We start from the raw sequence: 27,078 nt of genomic DNA, 5'->3' as shown, positions 1-27,078 counted from the left end.
ACCACACCCGTGCCAGGATTTGTTTCGGTTGTTATGGAGGAAGGCATCGGGCCTCGCACATTCCAGGTACGTGTTCCACCCCTGCGCCGGGTCCCCAGCCCGCCCTTGCTGCTTTTGGAGCCGAGAACGTAAGAACATAGAAAGCCTTTTATTTCTTTCCACCTGTCTTTACCTGTCATGTCAAGGTGGCACAGATGTCTCGGCCCACATCAGTGGAAGTCCCCTTCCCACACACAAACATGAAATGACTTAAAAAAAATAGAAAATATTCTTACAGCCAGGTGCACAGACCATACACCAGCTCAAAGGCTGAGCATGTGCAGTCTGCGCCACACCAGGGAGCACCCAGACTCGTTTCAATAAATAACTTGGCAGGCACGCACGCACGCACGCACGCGCGCGCGCACACACACACACACACACACACTGTCTCTCTCTCTCTCACACACACGAGCACATTTCCTGTCTCAGCATTGGTGGGGGGCAGACTGAGGGTTTCAGCAGCTACTGTGGGCTAAGCAGGTTCTTCGTGGAGGTACAAACTGCTGCTGGACCCTCAGCTCATCAACAGGGGGCACTGGCACCTGGCCTCCTTGAGCCATGTTCTGGGCTGCTGGCGACACAGCCGCGAAGGGTCTGCAGGTCTCAGAATGATACCGAGAGATCCAGGTCCTGAGGTGGCAGCCGATACATGGAGATGTGCTCATGACGTTGCATGGAGCGCATGCTGTATCACTGAGCTGTGTCCCCAGATCATTGAGCTAAAAGTCCAGGTACCTTGCACCATCGCTAGAGTGGCTTTGGGAAGCCCAGGAGGAGGCTCAGACCTGCATCTCTAGAGTCGTTGTGATCTGTTCCTTTTCAAGGATGAAAGCCCAGGCTGCTTTGAATTTGGCCCTCACTCTTGTTCTCCCTTCAGAACCTGGCTCTCCGGCTGCCTTTCAGGGGATAGCTCTGGGAGAGAGCCTGCCTGTCCCTAAAGCTGCCTTTGGGTGTGGCTCACACTCTTTCACACTCTGCACAGTGGACTCTGTTCTTGCCTTTGTCTCCATTCGTGACCACACTGCCCTGAACCAATCGCCAGTTTTGAGTGTTTTGAAGACTGGCACATACTATTCATAGTGGGGGGCCAGGCCCTTCTCCTAGCCGTTGAGTTCTGTACATAGTTTGGCTATCCTTTTCTTACCCGAAAATAAAAGGTATGGGTGTCCCCATATCCAAGAGGTCACTTCAGCAGGGCAGAGCAAACGTGCCTGAGTCTAGAGGGTGCCCTGACTTCCTCGGGAGCTGCCAGAGGCTTGGTTGGTGGAGGTCGCCAAAGGTGGGCCACACAAAGGTGGTGGAGGTGAGCTGAGGATTGAGGTGTCGTCTGTCTGGATGGGAGGCACCAGGTCACTGCCAGGCTTGCCCCAGGCAGCCTAGCGGGGAACCTGAAGAAGGCCCCAAGAACTCTTTGCTGGGTCAAGATCCACAGGTTGGAAGACTCGGGGTGCGATCCTCAAGGCGTTGCTTACAGTGCTGACGGGGGTGGGATGAGGGGTGTCCCACGAGGACATCACCCCCCCTCCACAAAGACAGTTCCATTTATGGCTGTTCTGTTCCTTAAACATTTGAGTCATAAATAAATAACCAGTGTAAACAAGAGGCGATTGTGTGGTTCCTCCCCCTGAGGAACGGCAGGTGTCGTGGCCTCTTTGATGACCACTGAGCGTGCTTAGTCCCCAGGTCCGACAGTTTACCTCTGGGGCTGACAGCCAGGGGAGGGCCCCTTATTGCCTGTTATCCTTGGACACATTGTGTGCCAGCCAGTTGACTTTGGTTTTCCAGCTCTCCCGTAGGGCTTCATTGAACTTCACCCGGAAGTGCTTGAGCGCCTCTTCCTCTGTCTTCCCTAGTGCCAGAGAGTCCTAGACAAACACACAGTGGGGGGACACTGAGGGGCCCTGTTCTCTGTTACCCTATCTGTCCTGAAGCCTAAGGGAGGTTAAATTCCCTCTAGAAGGGAAAGCGCTTTACTCAGACCCGCAAGCAAGCCCAGATGGCCCACCCAGCCCACCCACTGCTCAGGTGTCCGGAGCCAGAAGCCTTGGAGTGCTAGGTGGCCTTCAGGGAATGCCCTGGCCAGCTCTGCTCCACTGACTACAAACTGAGCATGTGGGACGGAAGCAGTTTGTAAGATGTAGAAGAGACCTTAGCTCACACAGCTCACACGTGAGTGTGTGTGTGTGGTGTGTGAGACGCCTGTGAGAGACGGGGACTAAGAAAGATCACCACATCTCATACCAGCATGATGAAGCCCAGCAAACTGGAGCTCTCTGGCCACTTCCCAGCAGACCCCACTGCTAGGTCAGGGATGGCATGCCCCCCCCCACGGGCATCACTACTCTCAAGACATCTACCAATGGGGCCCTTCTAGGACCCAGCCTGCCCCAGCCAGCCTTGGGAAGCAGAGAGCCCTGGAGTAGGTCCCATCTCAGCCTCGGCTTGAGTTGCTGCTTAGGTTTTTGTCCACCTGACAAACTAGAGACATCTGGGAGGAGAGACTTCAACTGAGGAACTGCCTGTAGGTAGCCCTGAACTGAGGAACTGCCTATAGGTAGCCCTGAACTGAGGAACTGCCTGTAGGTAGCCCTGAACTGAGGAACTGCCTGTAGGTAGCCCTGGGAGGCATTTTCCTTGGTCAGTGACTGAAGTGGAGGCCCCAGCCCACTGTGAATGGTACCACCACCTCTGGGCATGCAGTCCTGGGTTGTGTAAGAAGGCAGGCTGAGCAAGCCATGGGAAGGGACTCACTCGAGGGCCCACTCCTGATGAACTACAGCTGGAAACCAAAGTAAACCCCTTTCCTCCCCATGTTGCTTGCGGTCACGGTCTTGATCACAGCCACAGGAACCCCATGCAGCACTTACCTTGAGATACTGGATATCTTTGGAGCAGCTAAGCTCGGGCAGACCTGCGGCACGCATGAGGGCGAAGAGATGGAGGAAGAGCAGCCCATGGCGCCGCAGGATGGTGTAGGCGCGTTCACAGTAGCCGCGGAACCTGTGGGTGAGGGAGGCACAGCAGGGAGCAGGTGAGGTCCTGGGTTCTCACCATCACTCTGGGCCAAGGCCAGTGTCTGCACTTTTCCCTGAGCCGCTGCTCTGGTGATGGCTGTACCAAAGCCCCTAGTTCCTCAGGCTGACCTCCTCACCCTGTCTCCTACAGACTACCCACCACGGGAGGGACTGGGAGACAGTGTCTCCATCTGTGGCCCTTCACCCGGGGTCCCTGTGGTCCAGGGCAGATGCAGTGGCAATGCCCTCACCTTTCGAATTTCTCACTGTTATTAGTTTTCCCCTGTTGGATCACGTGGACAAAGTCATAGGTGAGAATGAAGGGAACTCGCTCACGGTTGATTCCAAACTTGGTCTTAAAGTTCCCCAGAAAGTGTCCAAAATCGATGTGGAAGAGCTGACGGGGAGGGAAAGGTACAGAATGGGAAGTCAGAAAAGAGGGACAGGGCGTGTGTCTCAGTAGTAGCTCTGGGCTGGTGTGAGCTGGATTCAAACCTCAGGGACCCAGGGGGGCCAACAGGCCGAGACTGGAGGTTAGGCCGCCCACCACCCCTCCCTACCTGTCCACTCTCTCGGATCATGATGTTGTCACTATGTCGGTCACCAATGCCCAGCACATACGTGGCCACACAGTAGCCCGCACAGGAGAGGGTGAATTCCTCGATAGCTCGATCCAGGGCCTCCCTGGGTGGGGAAGATGGAAAGTCACGGCCACACCATAGGTAGAAGCTGCCTCTCCCTCTAGAGTCTAGCCTTTCAACAGATGCAGAATGCACTGTTCCACAGCCTAGGCTGCCTCCCTGATTTTGAACCTGTTCCCCACTGTCCATGAACACCATGGGGAGAAGCGGGGGCTGAGCAGAGGCCAGGGGGAGAGAGGCAGCCCACAGGAGGTACCAAGGCTCCAGGCATTCAGTGGAATCCTGCTTAGACCCTCCAGGCTTGGCAAAAGCCCCAGATGGTTTGAGGTGTCCTAAGCAATACATGTAGAATATCCCAGGTGAGCCCACTCGAGCCCACTCAGAATGGCGGATGTCCCGAAGCCTTTAGTGGTATCACACAGCCATTGGCACGGCACGTGAGAACAGCCCTGCTGACTCAGACTCAGGCTGGCCACAGTCAGAGAAAGTCACAGCCCTTCCCTCTTACTTTGTCTCTCTCTGATAGGCCCACCCTTCCCACATCACGCCTCCCAGGAAGAAGGCCTGAAACCTACCCAGGGTTCTTGGACTTGAGCCAGTTAAGCAGGGCATCCTTGTTGAAGGCAGCTGTGGCTGCCATGTTGCTCTTGTTCAGCTGGATGTTGGCAATCGTGTCCGAGTGGAGGACCACCTCAATGAGGCCTGTGCGGTCTCCAGTGGGGAGGCAGCCGTAGGGAGTCATCCTGTGTGAAGGGGAGGAGACTGCCATGACCAAATGCTGTCCTGGAGAGACATTCAAAACAGCCACAGGGGATGCAACACTCAGGTTGCTGAGGAGGGGAGGACTCGGGAGGCTCTGGCAATATGATGAGGGCTTGGGAAAAGGTTTCTGCTTTCTAGGTGGGCAGGAGGCCAGGAAGTGCAGAGGGAGCAAGGTGGACGCCTGGACGGCCTTCCCTGGCCTCTCCTAGCTTTCCGTTGTCTCCCTGCACTGAGAGCATCCCTTTCCCGGCCGCCGTGGTAATGATAGCTTTGATGCCCTTTGGGATGGGCCCCCACCTCAGGTCCAGGCCTTCCTGCTTCCACAGGACATCCATGAGCTGGATCATCTGCAGAGTCAGCATGTCCTGGCGGAGGTCTGCAGCGTGGGAAGGAGACCACAGTGTCTACTAGGCTCTGCATTCCCTTAGGTCCCAGGATTAGGCTTCCAATTCATGTCTCCAGGATCACCCGTCGGGATAGCCCAGAGACGGGTTTCCCAGCCCGCCTGCTCACCATCCCCGTTCTTAAAGATGATGCCCACGGTGCCAGCACTGCCCGCCTCCTCGCTGCTGTACATGATCCACAGTGGCTTCATCTTGGAGTCCATGAAGGTGCACTGCTCCACACTGCTGGCCAGAGAGTGGGGTCCACAGGTGCTCCTCCGCAGGCCCGAGGGGTGGGAGGAGCCCCGGTGGGGCCGGGCGTGGGGCTCACCAGACTTCCTCCAGCAGGGTGCTGGGATCGAGCGGAGACTGCAGGTGGGACAGGGCCTCCATGTAGGTCTCCTGGCGCATGCACATATGCATCATCTCCTTGGTTTGGGGCTTGGTGGTCTTCTGCGAGCTCACCTTCACGAAATCATTCAGCGCCTTTAGCTTGCTCAGTGCTTCCCCCTGGTGGTGACAGCGGAAAGGCAGCGGTGGGTGCCAGCCTCAGGAGGGAGGACAGTGCAGTTGGTGGGGTTGGGGGGGAAAGGCACACACAGCCGGAAGGAGAGTCCGGCCAAGCCTTACCTGCTTCATCAGCACCTTCATGTGGTGGGTGCTGCCTCTGCAGTAGGCCTCCATGATGAGGCCAAAACGCAGCGCCACTGACGGCACATGCATCTCAGAGCTGAAAAAAAAAATGGTACTGAGTCTTGCCTAGGACCTTACTACACACACCCCCCAGCCTGGGTGGGGCCCAGGGCACCCAGAACATCTGGGCCTGCTAGAAACCTAAGGTCAGCAAGCCTGAGGTCCCCCTTCCCTGTGGCCCTCAGGCTGGGGTGCATTCACTACCGGAGGTGCCAGAAGAGGAAGTGGCCGATCTTGCGGTTCGCCAGGGCTCGGTCCAGCAAGAATTTGGTCAACTCGCAGTCCAGGTAGGACTCGTATTTGAGCACCTGCACAAGCTGCAGAAGGTACTGGAAAAGCTCATCATCCCTGCGGAGAAAGAGGGCTGTAGGAGGCAGAGGCCAGGTTCATCCCAACCCAGGACCCTTCTGGAAAAGACGGGAGTCTGTGTCCCCAGAGGTAGCACCCAGCGGGAACTCACGTCAGCTTCCTCAGGGACTTGATGGCAAAGGAGCCCACGTAGCAGTCAGGGAAGCTGAAGTCCAGCAGTTCCAGGGCACTCAGCACAGGAAGTTCCGGCCAGGAGCACAGCAGATAGACCATCTGGGACAGCTTGGTGGTCAGGTGAGGGGTAGGTGGCAGCTGTCTATCTGCCTGAGCTCCTTCCCCAGAATCCCCTCTCCACTCACCTGGGCCACATCCTCGTGCTTATTCCACTTGGTGACTAGTAGCAGGCGGGCCAGGGCCTCTGGGAAGTGCTCCTGGACTTCATGTCGCATCTTCCACACCAGGTCCTTCTCGTGTTCGTACAGCTCCCCGGACCCCCGCCGCTCCAGGATCTCCCTCAGCTGCAGCTGCTGAAGGACACAGACAGGGTGAGGCCTTCAGCTCCGCACCTGACCCCAGCTCCCCGCTCCCAGGATCTGAACTCACCTCCTCCTCTGTGATGCGCCCACGCTCACCATGACGCCCCAGCTCCAGAATCTGCAACAAGCGTCCAGCTCTCAACACCCTGGGCTTGGGGCAGCCCCTGCAGGGCCCCAAAGCAGGGCATCTACACCTCAGACCTAGCATTTGTCCTTCTCACTTGTGGAAACCGTGTTGTGCACTGCACAGTTTTGACCGGCGTCCAAGCTCGTGCCTATGACATGCCAGGAACATCTTTCCCACACAGATGTTACCCAGTGGCGGCCCAAATGGCTCTTGGAAACCCCTGAATTGGCCTAACAACATACAGCCTAGCAATGGGCAAATCCCAGGGCGGCCAGGATCTACTCTTTAAGAACTGTAGAACCGGAGTAAGGAAGGTCTAGAACAATGGTTTTCTACCCATGGGTTCCAACGTCTTTGGGAGTCGAATGACCCTTTTGCAGGGGTCATCTAAGACCATCAGAAAACACAGATAATATTTGTGTACAATTCATAACAGTAAAATTACAGTCATGAAGAAGCAAAGAAAACAATGTATGGTTGTAGGGGCCACCACAACAGAGGAACTGTATTAAGACATTGCAGTGTTGGGAAGGCTGACAAGCACTGGTCTAGCAGGACAGGGTCCTCACTGACCTTCTCCAGAGCAGGGAAGTACACAGGATGGGGGGCCACCTCAGGCAGGCAGATGACCAGGGCCGCAGCGCTCTCCGTGTTGGGGTTACTATGCACTGTACCCGCTGGGTTCAACAGCTCTCCTTTCTCATCTGAACACGGGGACAGATGGAGTTATATTTGTAAAGTCACTCGCTTTGGGACTTCCACCCCTGCTAGCTGCTCCCTTGGGGCTAGGCCCACCTGGGACAGAGGGCCACATGTAGAGACGGCGTTCCCCAGTCTTGAGCTGGTCTTTGTAGTCAAATAGCATGAGGTTGGCCCAGGCGATGGGGCAGTCCTATGGAGGGATGCCAGTGGGTTAGGGCCACTCACAAAGCTCCCAAGCCCCCTTTGCCGATCAGGACAACCCTGGAAGCCCAGTGGGAAAAGGGAGGATTCCCAGGAAGACTCAAGGGAGGACCAACTGCTTTGTCCTAGTGACAAACCAGCAAGGCCTGTATTCCTGATCCTGGCTTCCAGAGAAACAGGAGCCTGTCCCAGCACTTGGCTGGGCTCCAGGGCACACCAGCAGGACAAGGGCCAATTGACATGCTGGAAGTGTGACTGGGGGCCCAGCCACTCAAGGCAACAGCTACCCCAGGCCACCAAGGACACTTTTTAACCAGGAAGCTACCTGCAAAAGCCCCCTGGACTACAGGTTCACAGTGGATATTCCCAAGCAGGCCGTTCACAAGCTATCCCTAGAGTGCGGAGGGGTCCAGACTATGATGGTGCAGAGGCTTAGGGTTCCAGGCCCCCCAGGACCCCTGTCCTTAGCCTGCCTGCCTGAGGGGCACTGTAGGGAGGGGTCCAGATTCCTCCCAGCCAGCGTTACCCACCGCCTTCTTGGACTTCTTCTTTGTAGAGCGCGCCTTTTTCGCCTTCTCCACTACAGCATAGAGCGCGAAGCAGAGCCGAGCCATGCGCGGCAGGTCACAGACGTTGATGTCGAACTCCAGCCGCTGCTTCCACACGGGCTCTGAGCACACATTCACCTCTGAGCTGGACACCGTCTTGCAGAGCATCTCGTTGCCATGGAAGAGCCCGGCCTGTACAACCAGCTGGGGGTAGGGTGGGTACCAGAAACAGAACAAGTGAATCAGGGGGACCCTGGGCCATCCCTTCCCTCGCCAGCTTCTCCCACCAATGTCCTCCTCAAATGTCCTCACTCTTAAGTAGGTCTGAATTTACTTCCTCATGGGGAGGGGGCTGTCCCTCAGAGAGAAAGCCACTGGCCAAGCAGGACAAGAAGTCATGGGGCATGTGAGGCCACATATACTATGCACATCACTCAAGGCATGTTCCTTCCTACTTCAGGCCTCAGCTTCTTCAATAGGAGATGGTAATTCCAGGGCTCGCTGGCTCTAACATCCTCAGCCTGCCTGCCTTTTTGAACCGTATGGGCTCCTATCCAGGAGTGCCACCAGCTGATCATCCCAGGCACAGGCACCCAGCCCTCCAAGCTGGTAAAACTACGATGCTGGGAAGGAAACCCAGACTCTGTGGGCTTCCCATTCCACAGATGGAATAATAATCCCTCCACCTGGACGGCAGCGGCGAGAAAAGAGGATGTGAGGCTTGTGGATGTGCTTTTTAAAAACCAAAGAGCACAGAGCCCCTACGCTATCTTCACAGCCCAAAGGGAGCTCAGACCCCAGGGGATGAGGCAGCTACCCGTCCATGCTGCAGGCGTACCCTGACCAGATGCAGCCACTCTTCCTTGCTCCTCACACCTCCCCAGACACCGCTTTCATCCCCACAACCTCCACCGAAGTCAAATACACAGAAATGGGCCCTGCCTGGTTTCCACGAATCAGTCTCCGGCTGGCTGGCTCACCCCACTCCCCTCTTCCTGTTTTGAAGCTGCTCACAACCACTCCAGTCAGGGACGCTGGGTAATGTGGTCAGGTGGCTTTCGTGTGACATCTTCCCACTCTTCTTCCGCCGCCACCCGTCCTGGCCACAGCCACCTTGTTTGTATAGCAAACAGTGGCTCCCTCACCTGGCCCAGGAGCCCCTACCTTCATCCGCTCATCCGCATTCACTTTGCTGCCCTCAATCAACTCAATGCAGAAAGGCTGCTCCAGGGACCACAAGGACACAGAGGAGGGCTGGGGAAGAAGGGAGGCAGGGTTGGGGGCAAGGCCCAGACACCTGTCCCCAACGCCGTCTGTCTTTTACCAGAAAGCCTGTTGTGCAAATGCACCAGGGCCCCCAATACCCCTAAGATCCACAAGAGGACAATGGAGGCTGCCCTGCGGTTCACACAGATTCCAACCGGACACGGGTCACCCACCAAGAGCCCCTGAACCCAGGCCCTCCTGGTGTGCCTCCCAGCTGACTGGGGGATGCAGGGAAGGAAGTACATTGTCTCACCTTCTTAGCAGGGATTGGGGGAGGTTTGGTGCGTGGTTTCTGGACTTGGGGGGCAGGGTTGCTCTGCTCATCCCGCATGGCGAGGATGGAGGATTTGTGGACCATGGTCAGGTGGGGAGTCAGTCCGCTGTGCAGGCAGCTGCAGATGTACTGGGATGGAGGTGCAGGGTGAGGTGATGATGGGTGGTCCCCCACTCCTTTCCTGGACAACTGGCTACCAAGAACTCGCCAAGCTGATACTACCTATCCCAAACTTCAGGAGGGGCCTTCATGTTGGTTCCCGTAAAGATGGGGTCCCTCCTCGTGCTTACAGAGGACCAGTTCAGCAAGGGGATGCTCTCATGGTAACTAAAAAGGTCTGCCTCATCAGACTCAAGAGAGGCTAAATCCAAGTCCCTTGATGCTCCCAGGGCCACACGCAGGTGGCAGGGAGGGCTCACCTGAAACTGGCAGAGCGGGTAGCTGCCATAGAGGTATTCATGCCTCCCGTTCACCTGAAGGGTATAGTCTTCAGGCTGCTCCGCCAGAAGCTGCCGGAACACTGTGGCCTTCTTCCGGAGGGCACAGGCCATCAGTGCCAGGGGCATGTCCTTGGTGGACACCTGGAAGGTGAAGCTCTCCTGTGGGGAGAAGGATGTCAGCCTTCTGCTCTGCAGGCCTGGGGGCTTCTGGGGCAGAGGCAGGGCTGCCTGTCAGACAGCCTACGTGTTCGCTGATCAAGGCATCCCAGGAAACACTGGTGGGGGTGGGGTGGGCTAACACTACACTGCATTGTCACATCTGTTTGGTATGTGACAGTTCTTGATGAGCATTTGTTGGTCTTGCAGAAGACCTGGGTTTGGTTCCCAGCATTCCCAGCACCCACATGGTGGCTCACAACCATCTCTAACTGCAGGGGACTCTGATGCTGTCTCCTGACCCCTGTAGTCACTAGACACGCATGCACTTATATACACGAGGCAAACATTCATACCCATAAAATAAAGCAAAATAAAATAACCCCAGATTTCCTGGCTAGACAACCAGCTGAGCCCTCTGGCAGGCGTGGGGAATCCGGTGAATGCCATCTCATGCTACTGGGAGAAGGAATGGAAATGCTGGAGAATTTCACAGTAGAGAGGTCCCTCATGGGCACAGCAGGTTGGATGAAGAGCTCAGGCCTGCATCCCTGGGGTTTTGAAGGCACAGCTCACCTCACTGCCCTCAAACTTCACATTGACCAGCAGGGCTCTGCTGGTGACGCGGAGGATGCCAGCCCGCCAACTCCTTGCTGAGGGCTCCAGCTGCAGGGGGAAGCTATACTGCAGCCAGTCCTCCCAGCCCAGCTGTTGGCGGCGAGCAGCGACCTCTTCGCAGAACTGGCGCATCTTAGTGCGGAAGTCGTTCACTTCTGGGTCCCTCAAGGAATCAAACTCATGGAGACCTTTGGGGGTACGGGGTGGGGGGAGGTCAGCACAACGCCAGGCCACGTGGGCTCAGCCTGGGCAGCTCCTACCCCCAGCAAAAAATACCTTTGCCGATGAGGAGGCTAATCTGGGAGTTGATGAGCTTCTTCACACGGTCGCCCTCTCGCGCCACCAGGCGCAACACGGGCAGGAAGGGCTGGATGTCACACAGCCTGCGCTGCTCATCCTCCAGCTCCTGCTGCTCTGCTGTCTGGTTCACGCAGGTGAACACGTAAGCCTCAGGGTCACTGAGCATGTGGAAGAACGGCTCATACTGCGCATTGCGCCACAGCACCTGGGAGAGAGAGGGGGGATCACAGTCAGCCCCTACAAGACAACCACAGAGGGCAGAGGGAGACCCCAAGACGACGAAAGTTCACACCCCTGCGGACTGGCCACATGCTAATAAACTTCCTGTCTCTGTCCTCTGTGCTGGGTGTCAGGGTTTGCTGAGACTGGGGGCTGGGGCTCATGGATGATCTTTGACCACCCAGAGGGACAACCAGGTGTGACTTTTGAACACGATGATTGTTATGGACATCACTATGATCACTCACTCTGTAGACCTGGCTACTCATCAAACTCAGTCCTCTGCCTCTGCTTCCCAAGTGCTGGGGTCACAGGCATGAACTGTCAAACTGGAGAGCATTTATATAAAGTTTGTAGTCAGCATCAAGGTGTCACAGTGTCCATTCAGAAAAAAACAAAAAACAAGATACAAGGGGCTGGAGGGGTGGCTCCAAGGTTAAGAGCACTGCTGCTCCTGCAGAGGACCTGGGTTCAGTTCCCAGCACTCACATGGCAGCTCACAACCCCCTGTAACTCCAGTTCCAGGAAACCCAACAACCATGTACTTGCCTGTGCGGGCACTAAGCACACACATGGTACACATACGTTTGCATGCAAAATAAATCATACATATTCAAAAAACTTTTTAAATAAAAAGAGAAAGATATAAAAGTTCATCATCAGAATTGTCCCAAGACTCAGAGCACAGTACAAAATGAGTTGGGGGCTGGCAAGATGGCACAGCAGGTAGATACTCTGTCACCAAGCCTGACAACACAAGCTTGATCCCCAGAACACACGTGATAGGAGATGGCAGAGTCCTGCAAGCTGTTCTCTGATCTTCCCACGCAAGGCAGACATACATCCACCCACACGCATGCAAGATGGAGACACAACAAAAATGTAAAAATTTTAATGAAAAAACAAAACCAGGAACTAGTCCAGGTGTTGATGTGAGAAGCCAGCACCCTTACCTGCTGAGCCTTATCTCACCAGCCAGCCAGCCTGCCTGCCTTTTCTTTGTTGAGACAGGAGGCCAGAATGTCCTTGAACTCACTGTGTGGCTGGGGGTAACCCAGAACTTCTGAACCGCCAGTCTCCCAGTGCTGGGATTACAGGCATGTATGAACGCACCTGGTTTACAATGTGATGGGAATTGAACCCGGGACAATGTGCATTTTAGGCAAGCCCCGTAACCAACTGAACTACATCCCTGATGTCCTTTTTCTTATTTTCCTAAATTTTAATGTGTCTCTATTGTTTTCATGGGGGGGAGAATCAATATTAAAGCAAATCTCTCAGGAAAACAGGGGACCACAGAGACGCTTCCTACTCTACAGTTGGTTTTCCTGCTTCCTATTTATGACTTAAAATTCTCAGGTAAGATCTGGGCGTGGTAGCGCATGCCTTTAATCCCAGCAATCAGGAGGCAGAGGCAGTCATTCGGATTTCTGTGAGTTCGAGACCAACCTGGTCTATAGAGCAAGCTCCAGGACAGCCAGGGTTCTGTTACACAGAGAAACCCTGTCTAAAAACCAAAACAGGCGAGGTATCAACCTTTGGTAGCTCAAAACCTAGCCCAGTAAATGCCATACTTAGTGGGTCACACGGGCCGTTTCAAAGTCACAGACAGCAACTACCAAATGCCATTCAGATGTAAGGCTTCGATTCAGTAGATCAGCCCGAAAAGGATCCAGCAAAACCCAAGCCCCTTTCTAACAACAGCGTTTACTGTCGTGCCGACAGCTCTAAGCACGGTACAGAGAGTCGTTCCAAAAATGACCACACAGTCATGTGTGGCATGCGAACCCAGCCAGCGACAGCCTCTAAACTGGCTCGCCATCTAGTAATCTAGTGAAAGGAAACGCATGCTCTCAAAGGGGAAGCTGACTTTGGAATGATAAGTGGAGTTTAACCACAGGTTTTTAAACAATTCTTAGAAATTCTATCTGGTAGAACTCACATCTAAGGGCTGAGGGCGAGAGCTCAGTTGGCAAAGTGCTGGCCTAGCCGATCCCTCAGAACCCACAAGCAGAGGGAGTGGGGCTTGCTGGAGAGATGACTCAGCAGTTAGGACACTGGCTGCTCTTCCAGAGTTCAAGTCCCAACATCCACATGGTGGCTCACAAACATCTGTTAACTCCAGTTCTGGCTCCTCATGGGCACCAGGCACACACACGAGGGATACCCATACACACGAAATAAGAATAATTAAATCTTGCTTTTTTTCTGATTTTCAAGACAGGGTTTCTCTGTGTAACAGCCCAGGCTGACCTGGAACTTGTTCCATAGACTAGGCTGGCCTTGAATTCACAGAGATCCGCCTGCCTCTGCCTCCTGAGGGCTGGGATTAAAGGAATGCAACACTACCACCCAGCAGAATAAATAAATCTTAAAGCAGAATAAAACAGACAGCTGGGTATGACCGCATCTTCTATAAACCCAATGCTCAAGAGACTGAGAAAAGCGGATCCTTTTGACTTGCTGGCCAGCTGGCCTAGCCTACTCCAATAAGATCCTGTAAGAAAAAACCAAAAGGAAACAAAAACAAGGTATACGGACCCTAAGAAATGATAGCCCAGGCTATCCTCTGGCTGACACACACGTGCACAGTGGATACTCAGGGGTTCTATGTTTGAGTGTCAGGGTGTGAGAACTGGCCTTAAGATGGAGGTTGTACCTGTTTGATGGAGCTGAGGTTGGCATTTCGGGGCACCGCAAAGTTCAGGTAGACCCCTGTGGGCAGCAGGAAGTCAACAGCCACGTTCTGACTCTCCTCTTTGGTCCAGAACTCCATGGGGCAGTCCACCCCAGGGGGCATTCTGTTGCCTTACTGCTCCGAGGCCCGTTCTCCTGAGGGAAAGGCAGAGACACAATGAGATGGCTCTGCCGTGCTGGACAGACAAGTGGGATTGGCCAGATCTTCTGGGCCACAGGGGGATACACAAAGCCTCACACACACACACACACACACACACGAGGTCCAATACTGCCTAGGTGGTTTTGTGCCATCACCTTAGGCCACCCTCTGGGCTCTGGTACCTCTCGTTGCAGGTGAACTCGCATTATGACCAACAGATGACCCAGAGAGAGACAGGAAGAATGGCCTGATATCTAAGAATTGAAGACTAAAGTCTGCAGTTCTTAGAAACTTCTAGCCAGAAACCAATCAGCTTGAAACAGCTTTGACTCGCCAGGCACAGTGGCACTCGCTCACAGTTCCGACACTTGGGATGAACGGGGGCTGATCAGGAGGAGGTCAAGGCCAGCCTCAGCTATATAGTAAGTTCAGAGCCTACTTGGTCATGCCAACCCCTCCCTCCATCATCCCCTGCTCCCGCCACAGTACCACAGTAATAACAAAACACTACAGATCACATGACGGACACAGGGTATGTGTGTGCCACCCACACTCCAAGTCACCAAATCCCTCCCCACCGCCACCAGCTTTCTCCGGTTCTAGGTCACCACAACCTATACACTTATTCCAAGTGTGTATCCACGAGCACTTCCTAGGAGTTTAAACTTCCAGGCTAGTGAGTCTCATGGCCTGGCCTCTGGCTGCCCAGCACCACGGGATGCTGGCAGGCCCAGTCTTGTGCAGGTCTTATTCAAGTAACCTGCTGCCTCTGTGAGTTCATGGATGCAACAGCCACGTCAGATCAAGAAAACATCTTCTCACAGCAACTCCTCACCACCCTCGGGTTTTCACGCTCTTTCTGCCCCCCCCCCCAGCCCGGGGTTGGGGTGGGGGATGTGATCCATCTCCAGTTTCCGGCTGAGCAGTAAGCAGAAGGACTAATGTTTATACAATCAATTTTGGTCAACATTTTATGTTCTTTATATTTTTTATTGTTTTGTTTTTTGAGACAGGGTCTCACTGTGTAGACCAGGTTGGCTTCAAACTCACAGAGATCTGTCTGCCTCTGCCTCTGCCTCTGTCTCCCAAGTCCCGGGATTAAAGGAATGCACTAGTGTTCCCAGCCAACTTTTATTCTTCTTTTTGGTTTTTCGAGACAGGGTTTCTCTTTGTAACAGCCCTAGTTGTCCCGGAACTTGCTCTGTATTCCAGGCTGGCCTTGAACTCATGGAGAGCCACCTACCTCTGCCTCCCAAGTGCTGGGATTAAAGGTGTGCGCCACCACCACCCGGCTCCAATTTTTATTCTTAAAACAGAAAAAAAAAAGGGATTCTAGGCTGAGGGTGTGGTTCGGGTTCAGCTGGCAGAGTACCTGCCTAGCGTCCATAAAGCCCCATGTTCGATTCCCAGCAGCACATGAACAGCTTGGGTTTGGTTGTGCACATCTGTAATCCTAGCACTTGGCAGACAGAGGCAGGAAGAGCAGAGTTCAACTAATAAATTGCAAGTTCAAGGCCAGCCTGGACTACAGGAGACCCTACCTCAAAACAAACAAACAAAGACTTCTGACTTGGGAGTCACGTGTGGCTGAAGGAAAGAACACATGCTTAGCATGCTTGAGGCCATGAACTGCAGCCCAATAAAAAAAACCAAAAACCTGGAACATTTCTATGCCTACCACAGGATCACTTTCTTCTGGGGTTAATGCTATGTTTGGTTTATGAGAGCTCTCCTTTAGATGGTGGCACCGAGGCTGGGCCTAACTCACTGGACAGCAGTAAGCAGCTTCCAGCATCACGCTGCCTCCTGTGCCACCCCCGCTGCCACTGGTAGCCACTTCCTCTGAGTGTGAAACCACCACGTCCTACTTGGGGTTCCTCTTTCTGAGGCCAAAGTCTTCCTTCTTTATTTAAAACAGGGGAGGGGGTGAAGTTAGGAATCTGGAAGGCAGGTTTCATCTATAATGCTAAGCATTCTTTCCAAGCTTGGGAAATCGGGGTGCTTTTGGTCACCTGAACACAGCGGACTGCATATCTGAGGACCTTATCTAAAGGTCTGGGTCTAAGGAACGCAAACACTTTATCTTGTCAGATGCACTGACCCAGCCGGTGGCAGAGGATTAAGCTATAAACAACCTCATTCGACCATGGGGAAAACCCCATGCTGTGGGTGGCCTGTCACTGAGATAGGAGAAAGGGGAAGGATGGGGCATGCCTCTACACTCAGGACTCGGTAGATAGAGATTGCTCAGCTTTCTGCCCAATGAGATTCACTGGGAGTCTAGAACCTTCCCTTTCCATTAGAATGCAACAGAAAAGAGAAGCAGGTGCAGGGACTTGAGAACTACCCCAAGAACACACACTAGTACAGTCATTGAGGCAAACTGTCAGGCTCCACTCAAGCGGGATGCGCCTGTGCCCTGGGACCAAGACGATCACAGTCTACGCCCAGGCATACACCAACAGAACTTGAGTGCAGGCATTACCAAAGGCACACATAAGAGAGTCTAAAGTGTCACTGTACAGTCTCAGGACACTTATCAGTACAGATCCGTGGCAGAATGCGAGCTGTCGCCTACCAGTTGACAAGGTGACAATGAGGATGAATGAAGAACCTCCAGATACAACGAGGACAGTGACTCTCAAGAACAGAAAGCTGAGCAATAGATGCTGGGAATGAAAACAAATACACACATGTGCAAGGCCAGCTTGGGACACAGGCGACACTGTCTCAAAAGAAGAGACATTCTCATGACCCAGGCTTGTCCTCTCGTGGAGATCTGTCCTCCATCTCTATCTCCAGAGGCCAGGGTCTGGAGACATGCACCATCATTCCCTGTTTCTGGAACTGCGGGGAGGGAACTGACGGTTCTCTCTCTCTCTCTCTCTCATTTTTAAAGTATGGGTATGTGTGATGGCTGTGGTGGATATGAACATATGAGTGCCAATGCCTTAGAAGGCAGAGTTACCTGATTTCCTAGACCGGGAGCTACAGGCAGCTGTGAACCATCCGAAGTGGGTGCTGGAAACTGAACCTGGCCTGCTGTGATACACTACTTACTCTTAACCACTGAGTCAGCTCTCTGTCCCCACCCCCCAAGCACCAAGTCCCACCCCACCCCAGGACACCTTTGAGCCCCTGTATTCAGCCACACAAGCAGTCAGTTCTATTCCTTTCAGGGGTTTTATTTTAATTTACAGCATTTGAATTGGATTTGATTTTTCTTTTATTTTTAATTATCCAGAAGGCATCTCTAAGGAGCAGTCAAAGCCAGCCTGGTCTACATAGCGAGTTCTAGGCCAGCCAGGTAGACACAGGGAAAGTCTGTCTTTAAAACAGTGAACGACATTTGCTTCTTTATTTACTTGGCCTCTTGTTTCTGTGGTGCTGTGTTACTCCACGCCTATCTGGCCACGGAGCTTGCAGCCCGTTCTGTTTTTCCTTCCCATCTATCCAGTTTCCACTGCACGTGACTTGTTTTGTTTTGTTTTGAGACAAGGTTTCTCTGTGTAATAGTCCTGGAACTCGCTCTGTAGACCAGGCTGGTCCCAAACTCACCGAGATCCCCTTGCCCTTGCTGGGATTAAAGGCGTGCGCCACCACCGCCCGGCTGCGTGCAGTTTTTCACATGGCATCCAGGGACCCGGACTCAAGCTGTCGGCTCGCACAGCGCTCTCGCTCTCACTCACTGGACCACCCCGAGGCGCATCAGTTGGTTTCTCTGGTGCCTCCCCCAGAAAGTGTCTTTTCCCACGAGTGCAATGATACCTTCCCCTTTCACTCCTTCCTGTTTAGAAAGCTCCTGCCTTGCACGCCGGTTGCCTCCGACAGAGAATTTCTGGCCCCTGGGCTACCATCCGGTAATGAGCCAGGAGGGCAGGCGAAACAGCTCAGGCAAAGGGTCAGCGGGGGTCACCAGTCACTGGGGGAGTGTCAATGCAAGAGAGCAAGAGCAACACCCAAACCTCAGACATTCACCCTGGCTTCTCTGTCCACACATAAATCATTCAAGAAGTGTCTGGGAAAGCTGCACAGGGCCTGGCTCAGTTCCTTCAACCTCTCCAACTCGGGCCACATGAGCCACAGAATCAGCTGTGGGACAACACTGTCTCCTACCAACTTTTCTTGACGTCCCCAATCCGTTTTCTCTAGCCCGAGAGATGGACATATAGGATCTGGCCTCTGAGTCTTCAAGGTCCAACAGAGATGGGGTCTGCGGAGAGGCTCAGCCGATAATGCATTTGCCTTGCAAACCTGAGAACCTGAGGCCTCCTCAGACCCCTACAAAAAAAAAAAAAAAAAAAAGCTGGGCACAGCAAAAACTTGTAATACCAGAGCTGGCAACGTAGGACAGGAAGAGGAGACAGTGAGATGTGAGATCCGGAACTCACTGGTCAGCTGGTGAAGTCTACATGGCGAAGCTGTTGGTGGAAGCCTTCCTAGGGAACAACACCCGAAATTGTCTTCTGACTTCCACACACATCTGTGTATGTGTGAACATGCGTGTGGACACATGTATAGACCTAGGGGGAATTTTCTCCAAAGACTTTAGCAGATATACCTGGGCTACTGTTGGCAACCCAGGAATGCTTCAGGGGCCCTAGGACACGCCGGAGAGGCCTGGGAGCAGGGAATGCCCTGGGCTGGGAGCCCTGCTAGCTGGAGTCTTGGTCCAAACTTGGGGCTCTTGGGGAATTCTTTGCCTTTTGGGGGGAGATTCAAGACAGGGTTTTTCTGCATAACAGCCTTGGCTGTCCTAGAACTCAGCTCTCTGCAGTTTTTCTGAACCTCTCCTGGGACTCTCAGGGGTCTGAATCTCTGGACTAGTAAACTCCATGTCTTACCAGGGTCCATGGCAAATATGGCTGATTTTCCCCAGTTTTGTCATAAAGTCAGTCTTTGGGGTCCTGTAATCATAAATCCTGGGGAATGGCTTTCTACAGGAACACATGAGTCATTATGGCAGGCCACACTGGGGACAGGCAACAAGGCAAAAAGGGAACTTGCTCCTGCTTCTCTATGTGATAACCATCTTTCTCCCAGAGGCAGGGACCCTTGGAAAGCAATGTCATGCTCTTTCAGTGCTGGTGCAAAGGGAATTCAGAGTCACCCTGGAACAAGAGTGTAAAGGCTCCCCTGGGAGCCGTCCCTACATGTCTAGGAGAGACAGAACACTCATCTTCTGAGCCCACAGATAAGCCATCTGTCCAAAGCCTGGATTTCAGAGTCAAAACGACAGTTTAATTAACCTAAGAGTCTGAGCCACAGAATCTTCTAGAATGTGACTATGCATAAGCTAAGTATCAACACTGGCATCCGCCTCAACCATGCATAGAGAAGGCACCAAGCAAAGACTTGTGTGGTAGGGGAACAGTGACCTGTGGTGGATGCTGGACCCAGCAGCGCTGGCAAGGGGCCCATTTGCAGGAGCCCCTCAACCTCAGGGAGCCCTTCAATCACAGTGCCCATTTCTCAGCAACGATCAACCTATAGGAAAACCAGTACAGGTGGGCATATCGGGGCAGAGCCCAAAAGTGTGGACTCTTTCACCCAAAGGGTCACCTCACAGCAAGTCTTCAAGGACACTAAGAAGGAACATTCCTGAGACAGTTATCCTGCCGTAGATGCCAAGGAAAGCCCAAAGATCCCAAAACATCCATCCTTGGAGGCCTCAGGAAGGCACTGTGAAGAGTCACCCTCATTGGCTCATTTACACTAAGTGTCCAGCAGGCAGCTATAGGCATCACCCAGGCTCTCAGGGAAATTTTAGCCTAATGGAAGGAGGAGACAGTAAATCCAAAGGAAATAGAATGAACAGGATGATTTCCTAGAGCCAAGGAGCTGGACTGGAACAAAGAGGAACTTGGAGGGAGGTGTCCAGTGGAAGGAGGGGTGGGGTGGAATGATCCCTGGGGGAGGCACATTAAAGGGAGGGCTCCAGTGTGTGAAGGAGCCAGCATGATGGGTGAAACAGGGACTAGGCAGTTAGGGACATGATAGGAACAAGCAGGGGACAGTCCTAGATCCTCAGGGAAATGGCCAGGAGAGGAGAGCTTAGCCCTGCCCCTCGCTCTGGCATCCAGAGTGGTGCTCAGATCTCTCCCTTCAGATCTTGTTCCTGCTGCAAAGTCTTCAGCACGAGGTTTGGAGGCTGAACCAACAATTGAGGGACTGGACCATCCCCTGTCAGCCCCCAGGACTATAGACTAAAAAACATATTTTCTTTGTAAGTATCCGGCACGGGTATTTAGTTATAGTAACTGAAAACAAAACTCAACAGAAGAGCAGCGTTTTCCAGGCATTCCCAAGACTCAAAGACAGCATTGGAAACACTGAAAGCCGCTGGGCAGCCAAGTCAAATGAGATATAGACACAGTTGCACAATGTTGCCATCCGCTTTCAGGGTTTCTCTTGCTTTTCAGCCCAGGTTGACCTTTAGTCTCAGCCTCCCAAGTACTGAAATACAGATAAGACACCTGGCTCACAGTCTTTGGTTTTTTCCTACATTAGTAGCAGATTTCTTCCATCAATTCCTCAAAAAGACATAAAAAAAAAAAGACCTTTTTAGAAAAGTTACATTTAAAAACTGTCTTAAGTGAACCAGACACAATGGCCTACACCTATAGTCCTAGCACTAAAGAGGCAGAAAATAGGAGGGTCATGAGTTCAAGGCAAGCCTGGCTATTTAGTGAGACCCTATCTCTAAAATGAACAAAACTTAGGCACAGAGATGCATGGCTGTAATTATAGCGCTCAGGAAGCAGAGGCAGGAGGATTGTCCCAAGTTTGTGGCCAGTTGGTATACATAGACCAGCCAAAGCTATATAGTGAGAACTTCTTTGAAAAAAAAAAAACACACAATTCATGGCTCAGTGGTTAAGAGTACTTGCTGCTCTTCCAGGGGACCAGAGTTTGGTTCCCAGAACTCACACTGGGTGGCTCACAACCACCTGTAACTCCAACTACAGGTGACCTGAAGTCTCTGACCTGGATCCAAGGGCATTACACTCATGTATACACACCCACCCCCTCAAATACACACACACACACACACACACACACACAGAGTAATAATAAAGCTGGCTGCAGTGGTTCACACCTTTAATCCCATCACTGGGGAGACAATGGTAGGTGAATGTCTTAAGTTTGAGGCCAGCTTAGATCACATAGAGAGTCCCATCTCAAAATAAGATAAAAGTAATAATCTTTTTTTTTTTTAAATCAATCATCAAGCCGGGCGATGGTGGCGCACGCCTTTAATCCCAGCACTCGGGAGGCAGAGGCAGGCGGATCTCTGTGAGTTCGAGACCAGCCTGGTCTACAGAGCTAATTCCAGGACAGGCTCCAAAGCCACAGAGAAACCCTGTCTCGAAAAACCAAAAAAAAAAAAAAAATCATCATTTCTGATGTCATAAGAGTTTGTTTGTTTGAGACAGACTCACAAGGTAGCCTAGAACTCACTCTGTAGCCAAGAATGACCTTGAACTTCTGACCACCCCCCCTGCCTCCCAAGTGCTGGGCTGACAAACGCACCCACCACACCTCGTTTATGCTGTCTGTGGACTAAAGGAGGTTTTTGTGCATCCCATCCTGGTCAGGTACTCTGCCAACTGAGCTACATCACAGCAGCCCGGCTACCTTAGTTTAATCCACAATCTCATTTTGCCTCTTCTTTTAAAACAACCGTGTGGTACCATTTGGTTTCCTTTTTCTGACTCTCTGGGTCCCTGCTAAGGACTTAGCTGAGTAGGACCATCCAGGGCTGCCAGGTTACATGTAAGAGCTCTGTGCCAGCTACTAATACCTTGCAGATATGACTTAAGAAGACAACTTATGTTGGCTCACAGTTCTAGGGGGTCTCAGTCCATCACTGCTCGGTAGGCACGGTGGAGCCGCTAGTTCATGACTGCAGGAGCCTGTGGCAGAGGCTGTCCACATCATGGCAGACCAAGAAACAAACAGCACAGCAAAACCTGGGGCAGGTCCTACTCTCATTCCTAGTGACCTGTTTCTGCTAGCCATGCCTTACTTCTGAAAGCATCCACAATGTTCCAGAAGAGGGCCACCAGTGAGGGACACACAACTGAAACATGATGCTGAGTGTGACTTCTCAGAACCACACCACCGCAAGTCACTAACCCCACTTGAACACTGATAGGGTTCCCTGTGCAAAGGGCTTCACGAACCAGCGATTAGTGTCAGGATGTGATGGTCATGGCCTTGCGAGACCAGAGAGAGGATTTGTAAGACCCTGCCTGCCCACTCGGTAAAAGCCGTGCAGCCATGTTTCCACCATCCTGTGTCAAGAGCCTGGGCCATTCAACTTTTTTTATATATATATTTATTTATGTATTTGAGTGACCTGTCTTCATGCACACCAGCAGAGGGAATTAGATCTCATTACAGATGATTGTGAGCCCCCATGAGGTTGCTAGGAATTGAACTCAGGACCTCTGGAAGAACAGTCAGTGCTCTTAACCACTGAACCATCTCTCCAGCCCCAACTTTTTTTTTTTCTAATCTCCCTCCAATTTTTATCAACTCCCTTCCTCCCTGCCAGCCCTTTTCCCTGACTCATGACCTTTGGTTTTGTTTTCTGCTCCATTTAATTTAACTAGGACAATACTACTCATTGGAACCTGGTAGTCTCTAGTGAACACACAGCTGGAGGCAACGACTCCCCCTTCCCCTGGATCTACCAGTAGCAAATAGTTCACAGTGATAGGTAAAGCCCTCCAGTCATGCCTGACTAGACAGCCTCATTCCTGTGGGTAACCACAACCGCTGTGAGAGTTCATACTGTGATGGCAGTATGGTTCCCAGAAGATGTGTAACTCTAGATTCAGGAAATCCAGCGCCCTCTTCTGCCCCCCAGGTCCACTGCAAGCACATGGTGCACATACATACATGCAGGCAAACAGTCATGTAGGGATAAGTCCCGCACCTAAGGGGGCGTGTTTGCCTCGGGCTAATGATTGCCTATAAATTTGGCGAGCGTGCTCCCAGCCGCTGCTTCTGCTTTCCTGGTCTCCGCAGGAACGGTGGTTCTGTAAGTCTATTTCTCCATTAAAGCTGTATATATATTTTTACAATCTGTCTGCATTCGTTTACGCCATTACATTTTGGATCATTCCTTTTTTTTTTTTTGTTTAAACAGAAAAAGGGGAAATGATGGAGGAAGGTCATTGGTTAAGTAATAAAGAAACTGCTTGGCTGGCCCTCATAGGTTAAAACATAGGTGGGAGGAATAAACAGAACAGAATGCTGGGAGGAAGAGGAAGTGAGCTCAGACTCGACAGCTCTCCTCTCGGGGGCAGACGCCTCAGAGAGACGCCATGCTCCCCTCTCCCGGGAAGATACGATAGCTCTGCTCTCTGAGGCACACGCAATGAAGCTCCAACCCAGGATGGACGTAGGCTAGAATCTTCCCGGTAAGCGCACCTTGGGATGCTACACACCTTATTAGAAATGGGCTAGTCCAGGTGCGAGAATTAGCCTAGAAGAGGCTAGATAGAAATGGGCCAAACAGTGATTGAAAGAATACAGTGTCCGTGTAATTATTTCGGGGTATAAGCTAGCCAGGTGGCCGGGGTGCTGGGGACGCAGCCCCGCCACTCCTATTTACAACAGAACAGTCATACACATAAAGTAAAAATAATTTTTTTTGTTATTTTTGTTTTTTTGAGACAAGGTTTCTCTGTGTAGCCATTGCTGTCCTGGAACTCACTCTGTAGACCAGGCTGGCCTCGAACTTACAGAGATCCACCTGCCTCTGCCTTCCAAGTACTGGGGTTAAAGGCGTGTACCACTGAAATTATTACCAAAGGTATTTCCTGAGCCACGGAGATGAAGGATAAAGGTATTTGCTGTACAAGGTTAGTCGCCTGAGTTCACTCCTCTCAACCCACATAAAGATAAAATAAAGGGGGCTGGAGAAATGGCTCAGAGGTTAAGAGCACTGACTGTTCTTCCAGAGGTCCTGAGTTCAATTCCCAGCAACCACATGGTGGCTCAGAACCATCTAGAATGAGATCTAGTGTCCTCTTCTGACTTGCAGGCAGACATGCAGGTAGAATACTTTATATATAATTAATAAAATGAAAAATTGTCCTCTGACCTCTGTACACACACCACCAAGGCATTTTGGAAACTAAGTTTTGTTTCTGCTTACTTCCAACTTCAAAATTTTGCTTAATATTTTAATTTTGAAAGAGCTCTACAACCAACAAAGAGGTTTCACAAACAACACGGAAAAGACCTAGAGATGATGAGGTAGAGGCTGGGGGAAGCTTCAATGACACTGGCCCCGCCTGATCTAAAGGACAGCAGCGAATCAGCCAGAATGTTCTCTGCGCACAAAGACTAATCATGTACCCAAAGAGACTACAAGGAATCCCCAGACTTCCCCATCACAGAGCTCAGTACCCACACCCGGCTGCCTATTGACTGGATGGGGACGTCTTAGTTACTCTTCTGGGGATGCGGCAAGACACCGCAACCAAGGTGAGTTACAGGAGAGCTTATTTGGAGCTGACGGTTTCAGAGGGTCCGTGATCATGATGGTGGGGAGCACGGCAGCAGGCACACTGCTGGAGAAGTGGGGGGCACTCGTCTTCAAGCACAACCATGAGGCAGAGACACTGGGAATGGCCTGAAACTTCCATCCCTGCTCCCAGTGACACATTCCTCCAGCGAGGCCACATCTCCTAATCCTTCCCCAACAGGTCCACACACTGGGGACCAAGCATTCAAACATGCAACATTCTTCTTCCAAGTCAACTCGAAAGAGAATCCTTCCTTGATCTTGTGACCACCCAAGACTCTGTAGACACAGAGGCCCCTACTTGATCCTGTTACCCAGCTACACTCCCAGTCTGTCCGTCAGTCCGTCCATCCGTCCATCTGTCTGCCCCCCCTCTCCCCCCCCTTCTCTTCCTTTGAGAATGCTTGTCTTAGGGACAAGTCAGAGAGGGTCAAGTTTTCTTCAACATTCTTATCTGTAACAGTATCTCTTCCATACTCTATAAACCAGCTCCTTCCCCCAACCTACCTTTCCAGGACAGGCCAGTAAGGACGACCAGCCAAGGCCCTTCTGCCTGGGAGATTAAAAGTGCTTTGCCATCAGCGAACTTCATCCCACTTTTGCTGGCTGCTCAGCTCCTCATATGTCTGAAAAGAATGAGAGGAGGAAGAACATTTAAAACACAGAATTTCTGAAACCAGTACATTCTGGTAGGGGATATATCTCAGGGCAGTGGACACGGCTCAGCCAGAGTGCTTGGCTAACATGCAAAAGTCCCCAGCACTGCAGGGAGCCATTCCATCTCAGTTTCCCATCTCCTAAGCCAATCTCATTTGGCTGGATCTTTCTTGCTCGCTACCTGGGTCAATGCCACCCCAGCTCCCTTCGGTGGCACAGAATCATTTCCAGGCCTGAAGCAGGAGTGTACACACAGGTAACTCCACTGTCTTTCAGAGCTGTTTGTTGGTTTGTTTTTGTTTTTGAAAGCAAAGTTAATAGATCTGAGCCATGTTTGAGTTTGAATTTCATCTCACGGCTGAAAAAAAAGTAGGTTTCTGAACTTTAGACCTTGACCCCCCATGAGGATCTGTTTTCAAAGTCAGGTCTAAAGGAAAAGTTATCCCTGTTGGGCTAGAGGCTAAAAAGGGGGGCTGTGAGAAGAGGGGAGCACTCCTACTAAGAACCTGGCCCCTAAGAGAGGGATAACTTACGCCCTGGTCCCGAGCATCTGTGCAGCAGGGCTCCCTGAGCCTCCATCCCATTAGGCAGAGTGGCACAAAACAAACTCAGAAACTACTGGCTTCTCCATAAGACAAAAGCAAAGCCCTCGGAAGTCTACTAGAAACAGTGTGTTCTATAGACACACATTTCCCAGGGTCCGAGCTGAAGTCCTCTAGCGTGCCAACACAACCCGTGCTCAGCAACGCTGCTGTGAGCCTGGGCAGGTGGGTGTGGATACCCCAGTTCAGCATCCAGGGAGGACCACTGGGCTTTCCAAGAAACTCTGAGCAGAGCCACCAGAGGCTTTAGCCAAAGACTAGAAGAAGAAATAGCTTACATGCTGACCCCCGAAAACAGCAAACAGTAGTAAGACAGACCCAAGGAAACCTGAAGTAAGTGTGGAAAGAAGGCGCTTTGAAAAACGGGAAAGACAAAGCAGAAAGCATGATGGAACTCAGAGGATTGCATCCTCAGGAATTCAGGACGGGAGATAAGGAGCCAGGAAAAAATGCACTGGGGGTTCCTAGGAATGAGTTAAGTCCCACGGTGGAAGGAGGACAGGACCTCCAGGTCTGGGTATGACTTCTGTCAGCCCCTCTTGTTTCAAGGGCAAAGTTAGGGAGGGACCAAGCTTGCTGACTGCTGGGCTGGGAATCGGGGACAGGGGGAGGGGGGACGGGGGAGCGTGCACCAAACTGCTTTGGTTCCTGAGAAGTAAACAGCTCAGCTCGCCCTAAGCAAGCGCGTCCTTGTCCTGGGAGCCCAAGCCGGCTGAGGGTCCGGCTTGTCCCGTCAAGGGCGACTGAAGACACACCCAGGATTCCATCCTCAGAGAGTCACAAAAAGGCGCAACTCAGCACTCTCCCCTCCACCACCACCACCAACACACACACACACACACACACACACACACACACACACAGACAGACCAGGGAATCCTAGGCAGGCGCTGTATGGGTCGGCCTCTCCAGTGGGGTGCTGTTGCCTCCACGCTCCTGCCTCTCCTAAGCCCCTCCACCCTGGACTCCTGATGACCTCTTACCCTGCCCACCCAAACCCAGGCCAACAAAGCCCAGTGCTAGGCGGGGCAGAGCATCTGGCCAGTGGTGGTGAGGGAAGTACAAGGACCCCACAGACGCCCGCATAGGTGGGTTTCGTACCCGGTGTCGGTGGCAGGGGCGGGCTCCGTCTCCCTGGAGACAGTTGCCCAGGGGATACGGCGGGAGGGTCCCGGAGTGACCGGAGGGCGCCAGCCTCCTGGCCCG

At 52.4% G+C, this 27,078-nt stretch overlaps 1 protein-coding gene across 3 annotated transcripts; it reads right to left on the bottom strand.

Moving 5' to 3' along the window:
* Window positions 1-78: 78 nt before the first annotated feature.
* LOC121448116 (phosphatidylinositol 4,5-bisphosphate 3-kinase catalytic subunit delta isoform) lies at window positions 79-27,066 on the bottom strand. Of its 3 annotated transcripts, none has more exons than XM_041651840.1 (24): window positions 26,974-27,066; window positions 25,121-25,239; window positions 13,891-14,063; window positions 10,989-11,217; window positions 10,671-10,900; window positions 9,918-10,097; window positions 9,478-9,627; window positions 9,123-9,212; window positions 7,941-8,162; window positions 7,303-7,399; window positions 7,081-7,211; window positions 6,448-6,498; window positions 6,204-6,371; window positions 5,996-6,117; window positions 5,740-5,883; window positions 5,473-5,572; window positions 5,174-5,352; window positions 4,973-5,085; window positions 4,757-4,835; window positions 4,273-4,440; window positions 3,617-3,740; window positions 3,308-3,453; window positions 2,910-3,042; window positions 79-1,907 (listed from the first exon to the last, which is right to left on the bottom strand). In XM_041651840.1, the coding sequence occupies exons 3-24, from the start codon at window positions 14,029-14,031 to the stop codon at window positions 1,770-1,772; spliced, it is 3,135 nt and encodes a 1,044-aa protein (XP_041507774.1). In that variant the 5' UTR covers window positions 14,032-14,063; window positions 25,121-25,239; window positions 26,974-27,066; the 3' UTR covers window positions 79-1,769. The 3 variants fall into 3 exon arrangements, with proteins under 3 accessions (XP_041507774.1, XP_041507776.1, XP_041507775.1); XM_041651842.1 differs by having other exon boundaries at window positions 6,204-6,368; XM_041651841.1 differs by having other exon boundaries at window positions 13,891-14,060.
* Window positions 27,067-27,078: the final 12 nt, after the last annotated feature.

The sequence above is a fragment of the Microtus oregoni genome, unplaced genomic scaffold (assembly GCF_018167655.1).
Source record: "Microtus oregoni isolate MIOR12 unplaced genomic scaffold, Mior012 000005F_ref0000423, whole genome shotgun sequence".
NCBI lineage: Eukaryota > Metazoa > Chordata > Mammalia > Rodentia > Cricetidae > Microtus > Microtus oregoni.
This window is presented reverse-complemented; position numbering and strand designations above follow the sequence as displayed.

Coding starts and splice junctions, on each gene's coding strand:
- LOC121448116 (XM_041651840.1), bottom strand. CDS start 14,031: ATGCCCCCTGGGGTGGACTGCCCCATGGAGTTCTGGACCAAAGAGGAG. Junction 3,741..4,272: donor CTCAAGTCCAAGAACCCTGG/GTAGGTTTCAGG, acceptor TTCCCCACCCAG/GGAGGCCCTGGATCGAGCTA. Junction 1,908..2,909: donor AAGATATCCAGTATCTCAAG/GTAAGTGCTGCA, acceptor GTGTTTGTCTAG/GACTCTCTGGCACTAGGGAA.